The sequence below is a fragment of the Temnothorax longispinosus genome, unplaced genomic scaffold (assembly GCF_030848805.1).
Source record: "Temnothorax longispinosus isolate EJ_2023e unplaced genomic scaffold, Tlon_JGU_v1 HiC_scaffold_32, whole genome shotgun sequence".
NCBI classification, from domain to species: Eukaryota; Metazoa; Arthropoda; class Insecta; order Hymenoptera; family Formicidae; genus Temnothorax; species Temnothorax longispinosus.
Window position 1 is genome coordinate 180,560 of NW_027270143.1, and position 7,308 is coordinate 187,867.

The 7,308-nt window shown below is 33.7% G+C and overlaps 1 protein-coding gene across 3 annotated transcripts; it reads right to left on the reverse strand.

Annotated features, from left to right (window-relative positions):
* Positions 1 to 70: 70 nt before the first annotated feature.
* LOC139824297 (uncharacterized) lies at positions 71 to 7,182 on the reverse strand. Of its 3 annotated transcripts, XM_071796819.1 has the most exons (9): positions 7,014 to 7,182; positions 5,801 to 5,925; positions 5,636 to 5,740; positions 5,286 to 5,556; positions 5,083 to 5,183; positions 1,922 to 2,141; positions 807 to 920; positions 425 to 715; positions 77 to 355 (listed from the first exon to the last, which is right to left on the reverse strand). In XM_071796819.1, exons 1-9 carry the CDS (start codon positions 7,048 to 7,050, stop codon positions 345 to 347), a joined length of 1,275 nt encoding a protein of 424 aa, XP_071652920.1. In that variant the 5' UTR covers positions 7,051 to 7,182; the 3' UTR covers positions 77 to 344. The 3 variants fall into 3 exon arrangements, with proteins under 3 accessions (XP_071652921.1, XP_071652920.1, XP_071652919.1); XM_071796820.1 differs by lacking the exon at positions 807 to 920 and having other exon boundaries at positions 71 to 355; XM_071796818.1 differs by lacking the exon at positions 77 to 355 and having other exon boundaries at positions 411 to 715.
* Between the last annotated feature and the right edge of the window lie 126 nt (positions 7,183 to 7,308).

The following is a 7,308-nucleotide window of genomic DNA, read 5'->3' on the forward strand; positions in this document are numbered from 1 at the left end:
CCGTAATGACCAAACACATACACACGCACACGCACACACACACACACATAGGAAAGGAAAGGAAAATAGGAAAGGATAATAAATTTTAATGCTTTTAGATAAACGTTTATTTTTTATTTATTATATAATTAATATACTTTATAGTATCTTAATACATAAGTATTAATAAAGAACTTTCGGTTAAAAATTATAATCAAACAAAAAATAAAAAATCATATTTAAACAAAAGAAACTTGTAAAAATAAGAAATCTAAAAATAAAATGTTAAATAAAAACACTTATATTTATAAGAAATAGATATAAACATTTTTATTTTATATTAAAATGTCCAAAAACCTTCACCTTTAATCAGAATCTGGAAAAAAGAAATTGTAATGAGTATAAGCGATTTCGAAAAATAAGTATTATATTTATTTGTACCCACCACTACTTGATGACTCGGGTGGGAAAAGGACATTGAAGTCCGGATCGCTGTTATTTTCGTTCAACGAAGATGTTTCCTCATTAGGCACTTGTGCTGCTTCTTCCATTCCTAACGGGTCGATCGAGAAGTCGATGTTCGATTCAGTGTCCCGTTCAATATTCGATTCAATATTTTGTTCAATGTCAATATCAATCATGTCATCATCAATATTTGGTTCGATGTCCGGTTCTTCTGAATTAAGAACCTCCTCATCTATTGCATCGGTTTCTTTTTCTGCAGTACATGTATGCGCTGAAAAATGTTTATATTATAAATATGTCGGTATGAATATCTCAATAAAGAAGTTGTAACTATAGTCGCATTTTGAAACAAAATTGCTTACAATCTTTTAAGGAAGATATAAGTTTAGCTAAAATGTTCCTAGTTTTTTCCACCAATTTGTCCGCCTGTGCTGGTGGGATTTTTTTTTCAACTGTTAAGTAATGATAGTATATTGCTAAAGAAAAGAAGAGTTTAATAGTATATTATCAAAGAGAATTAGAAAATAAAATGTTATTGTATTGTTAGGCAAAGAATAAAATTTACTCCTAAACAATCAACCCTTTACTTTTTTTACAACAATAACATTGAAATTTCAATGTTTTATTGAAGTTGCAATCTGTATTGTACAAAGTGTCCATATTTATCTGTGTAAATAATTTTGATTCTCTTGAATATTAATTAGAAATTGGTGCTTTCAAATGTTTGCTTCATTACGGCAATTTGCCAAAAATAAAAGATACACTGAATATTTTTTAATTTTTGTTGGAGACATTCGTTTTAGAACGAAGGGCCCCGTCAACACAACTAAAGCTGCAACTCAACTCAACTCTAACTTTCTCAAAAAGTAAAAACGTAGGTACATACTACAAACGTTTACTAATTTTATTATTGTGTATTTTGCAATATTTTACAAATTATATGGAAATTTTAATTGTTTGTTTAAATTGCTATTAGTCTTCAAAAAACATGTCTTATGTTACCCTTAAACAATGACATGTTATTTTGAAGACTAATAGCGACTTCAACAAACAAAACTTCTAAATAAATTGTAAAATAATGCAAAATATGCAATGATAAAATTAGAAAACTTTGTATGTTTTCATTTTTTTAAGTTGCAGCCTTTGCTTTAGAACAATTGTCTCCAGCAGAAATGTTTAGACCGGTGTTTTCTTTTATTATCGCAAATATAATTAGACAGATATATTTAAAAGCATTGATATAGTTTCTAACGTTAAAGAGAATTAAATTTATCTTCGTAGATATGAATATGACTACTTTGTACAACACCGGTTGCAATTTTAGCAAAAAATTAAAATCTCTATCGTTGTGGTTATAAAAAATGTTAAGGGTTGACTGTTTTATGATATATTTTATTCGTCATCTAATAATAAGAAAAGCAATGATAAAAGAGGAAGACATCATTGATGAGATAATATGAAATTACACATGGATTACCTTTAATTGCTAAAATTTTGTTGCAATCTAAGGCATTTTTCGGCTGTTTAGAATTCTTGTTTCGGTTGCTTCCTTTGCCTGTTACAGTGCTATTTAAAAGCGTTTCCAAAGAAAACAGACAAATCGCGATTTGCCGAACAAAAATTGCGGGCCTTCTGCAATCGCAAGCAGCTGCGACATATGAAGTTTTAGGCAAGTATTCGCCATATTCAAGATGAATCTGCAAGATTTAATTGTTATAATATTACATTCGTAGATATGACATATAAAGAAGATATATAAAAAACTTGGGCAGATTTCCAAAGGTTATTATTGTGGGGAGCAATAACAGAAGTTAAAATTGTTTAGATGGCAATATTTCATAAATATTACAGTTTACTTCATTATGTTAGATGTAAAATGCTGTGGTACTCTGAGAGTATGGATAGTATGAGGAAAGCAGCAGTGTATGCAAAACTATCCAATCAGTTGATAATGTTTTTTTTTTTATTTGTTTGTAATTAATAATTTATTTTTACATTAAAAATTTAAGTTTAATTTATTAAAATTTTTTCAATAAATTGCATAACATATATCTGAAAAAGACTATTGTAATTTATTATTATTTTTTACATTTTATATAAAAATGGTCAAAACACAAATAAATACTATAGTTATAAAGTAAACAAAAATTTAATTTATAATAACGCAAACTTAAAGACATTTTTTTCATATTTATTTAATTACTATTTAATGTTGTTAAATATATAAATATTTATTTAAAAAAAATAAAAAAATTTTAAAATCAAGAGGCACAGTAATGCCTTGCGCCAAGTATATGCGAGGAACGTCCTCAAAAATTTATTTTCGTACAAAATAAAATTATAACTTTTTTAAAAAAAATTGTTTTTTCGACAAATACAAAATAACTTTATACAAAATAACTTTAATTTGGTACTACAAATGTGTGAAATCTTAACGAAATTATCTTTTTCAAAAAAAGATGTTTTCTCTACAAAAAAAAGTAAAATAAAGAAAATGCGCCAACTATAAAAATGGATGTTCATACGAATAAGAACATTTACATTTTTATTATTATTTTTTGGTTGGCATTCATAGTTTAGTTTTTTATTAAGCCCGTATCAAACTGGAGATTGATATTGGGATTGAATAAAATGAACTAATAAGAAACCAATATTCTTTAACTTTGATTGGTGAAATTTTAATTCAATCTCAATCTCAATCTCTAGTCTGATATAACTTAAGATTGTCTTAAGTTTGTCTTTAGATACAATTTCATTAAAAACAAAGTATTTAACGATAAACTTAAGATCTTAAATATAAGATCAAACTATAAGATCAAACTATAAATTAAGATCTTAAATATAAAATCAAACTATAAATATCAGTCTTTCATATTAAATTATTAGTCGCTGTGCGAGGTGCAGCTAGATATTATATAAGTAATTTTATAATAAATGTATTAAAAATGATGGTAATTATGCAGTATAGGGGACCACCCTCCGATAACCTTGACCTTGACATATGTTGTCAAGGTCACCCTTCTGAGTGACCTTCAGAAGGTTTTAGCCCTCGGTCATTGTTCGTTAAAAAGTTATAAACAAAAAAAGTTTGAAAAATACAGCAGCTATTTTGAGTATTGGAAGGCATAAATGTCTAATATATATGGCGAAATAGTTCACGCATACACTTTCCACGCGAACCGAGGTTCACGCACACCCCCCCCCCCCGTGCTTTCGGGGGAGGTGCGATAGTCCCGAAATAGTTCACGCATACACTTTCCACGCGAACCGAGGTTCACGCACACCCCTCCGTGCTTTCGGGGGAGGTGCGGTAGTCCCGAAATAGTTCACACATACACTTTCCACGCAAACCGAGATTCACGCACACACCCCCCGTGCTTTTGGGGGAGGTGCGGTAGCCCCGAAATAGTTCACGCATACACTTTTCACGCGAACCGAGGTTTACGCACACCCCCCCTGCTTTCGGGGGAGGTGCGGTAGTCCCGAAATAGTTCACGCATACACTTGGCCCGGCCCGGCCCGAAAGCAGGGGGGGGGGTGGGTGAACCTCGGCTCGCGTGGAAAGTGTATGCGTGAACTATTTCGGGACTACCGCACCTCCCCCGAAAGCACGGGGGGGGGGTGTGCGTGAATCTCGGTTCGCATGGAAAGTGTATGCGTGAACTATTTCGGGACTACCGCACCTCCCCCGAAAGCACGGGGGGGTGTGCGTGAACCTCGGTTCGCGTAGAAAGTGTATGCGTGAACTATTTCGGGACTACCGCACCTCCCCCGAAAGCACGGGGGGGGGTGTGCGTGAACCTCAGTTCGCGTGGAAAGTGTATGCGTGAACTATTTTGGGACTACCGCACCTCCCCCGAAAGCACGGGGGGGGGGGTGTGCGTGAACCTCGGTTCGCGTGGAAAGTGTATGCGTGAACTTTTCATGCGTGGAAAGTTAATATGCGAGATGCCACATGGGTTAGATGACGCGCTTTAAAAGTATTCAACTGTTTAAAGCGCGTCATCTAACCCATGTAAGTATTCTCTGCTTTAACAAAAAGACTTCAATTTATCAACAATTTACTGGTTTAAATGTTGTGTTTTGGTAAAGCATATAAAGTTATAGAAGTTGTGATTTTCTTTAAAGCAGGGCACACACACATGTGTGTATGTCCTGCTTTATAGAAGTTGTGATTTTCTTTAAAGCAGGGCACACACACGTATATATTAGTTATTTATGCCTTCTAATACTCAAAATAGCTGCTATATTTTCCAAACTTTTTTTGTTAATAACTTTTTAACGAACAATGACCGAGGGCTAAAACCTTGTGAAGGTCACTCAGAAGGGTGACCTTGACAACATATGTCAAGGTCAAGGTCATCGGAGGGTGGTCCCCTATACTGCATAATTACCAAAATGATAATTTAGAAAACCATTTTTCTTTGTCATTTTCTAAATAGATCTCTAATCGTTTTTAGTTATAATTATTTTGCTTAAATAATGTTTCATTCATATAAACTACATAAAATATAATAATGCTATTCATTCGACTTACAAATAAATTTGATTTACAAATAACAAAGTTTTACAAACGTAATTTTGTTGTAAGTAGAGGAATATCTGTAAATTAATCTTGCAAACATTGAAATCACTTACGCTTTTATTATCAGGCGTTATAGAACCAACTGCGGGATGTTTATTTGATACTGTCAGGTTGTTTTCTGTAACCACATTTAAATTGTTGCCTTCATTGAAACCTGTGAAAAAGTGATCAATTACATAATAATAATTGTATTATTATTTCATATTGTACAATGTAGCTGCTATGTTGTGTATATTAAACATATATATATACGAACTTTGAATTTCTTTTCCTTTTAAGATTGCAGATTCCTGCAATTCAACATTCAATCGGCGTAATGATTGTACTTCTTTCTCTAATGCCACAATAGTTACTTCCATATCTTTTTGTTTAGCAATCCATTCCGCATTTTCTGCAATTATTTTTTCTTTTTTTTGGAGACTGTCTTTTAAGAAGTCACATTGGACTTTATATGCGTTTACAGTACGTTTTAAATCTTTAATTTCAATATTTAAAGTCGACGAGCTTCTGTTGCAAGTGCTATGTTCCTGTTTAATAATGTGTTTGTTATAATTGCATAAATTACTTTATATCAGGTATATAAAAATTTGTATCAAATTTTCATACCTGGTATTTTTCAACAGATTGTGCATTAATTGCACACAAAGCCTGACGTTCTTTCAATTGCTTTAGCCTATGTTGTTTTCTATTTTCTAAATCTTCATCTATCCTCTATAAAAGAAACATAAAAAATTTACTGTAGAGTCATTGTTTCTTTGTATATTAACGTACCTTAGCAGACTTTGGTGAGTTTTCAGTATCGGTGCTAAAGCTGTCAGATGCTGACAGTAGATGTTGGGACGGTGGAATATTCATCCTTTTTTTTGCCACCATTGCTTCCAATTCGCTCTTGGTACCTACAAATAATGATAATAAATTAATAATAAAAATATTTAACAATAAATTTTTATGAAAAATCTGTTACATTAAATGTTGAATTTTTAAGGAAATTTTTGATAATCTAGGACAATAGAAAATTTAAGTACATAAGAAAATTAGGTAATTGTATAGATGGGGGGGACCACCTTGGATGACCTTGATATTTTAGTATGTTGTCAAGGTCACCCTCCTGAGTGACCTTCAGAAGGTTTTAGCCCGCGCTCGTTATTCGTTAAAAAGTTATTAACAAAAAATGTTTCGAAAATATAGCAGTTATTTTAAGTACTGAGAGGCATAAACGACTAATATTACGTTTTTCTTTAAAGCAGAGAATACTTTATTTCGCGAGAAAGTCGCTGCTTTACCAAAACACAACATTTAAAGTAGTAAATTGTTGATAAATTGAAGTCTTTTTGTTAAAGCAGAGAATACTTACATGGGTTAGATGACGCGCTTTAAACAGTTGAATACTTTTAAAGCGCGTCATTTAACCCATGTGGCATCTCGCATATTAACTTTCCACGCATGAAAAGTTCACGCATACACTTTCCACGCGAACCGAGGTTCACGCACACCCCCCCTGCTTTCGGGGGAGGTGCGGTAGCCCCGAAATAGTTCACGCATGCACTTTTCACGCGAACCGAGGTTCACGCACACCTCCCCCCTGCTTTTGGGCCGGCCGGGGCTACCACACCTCCCCCGAAAGCAGAGGGGGGTGTGCGTGAACCTCGGTTCGCGTGGAAAGTGTATGCGTGAACAATTTCGGGGCTACCACACCTCCCCCGAAAGCAGGGGGGGTGTGCGTGAACCTCGGTTTGCGTGAAAAGTGTATGCGTAAACTATTTCGACATATATATTAGTCATTTATGCCTTCCAATACTCAAAATAGCTGCTATATTTTCGAAACATTTTTTGTTAATAACTTTTTAACGAATAACGAGCGCGGGCTAAAACCTTCTGAAGGTCACTCAGGAGGGTGACCTTGACAACATACTAAAATATCAAGGTCATCCAAGGTGGTCCCCCCCATCTATACAATTACCGAAAATTAGATTTTTTTACTTACTTGCAGTACATAGAACGTGACCTACGATATTGTCCATTGTGTTTAATTTTATATAATTGTCGCGGATTAAGTGGATTTTGCGATTTGAACTTTTTAATATCCCTCACCGACATAACTTTCCGAATCTCGCGGACATTTTTTGTTGGCGGAATCCGCACGTACGCATACATGTTAGGTCTTAATAAATTTCTACTTGTTTAAAAATTAACTAAAAATCATGAACTCACGTACCGTGAAAAGCTCATTGCATTGTTTAAGTCTGACCGATTTCCTCGTGTTCGGTAGAAACGGCACT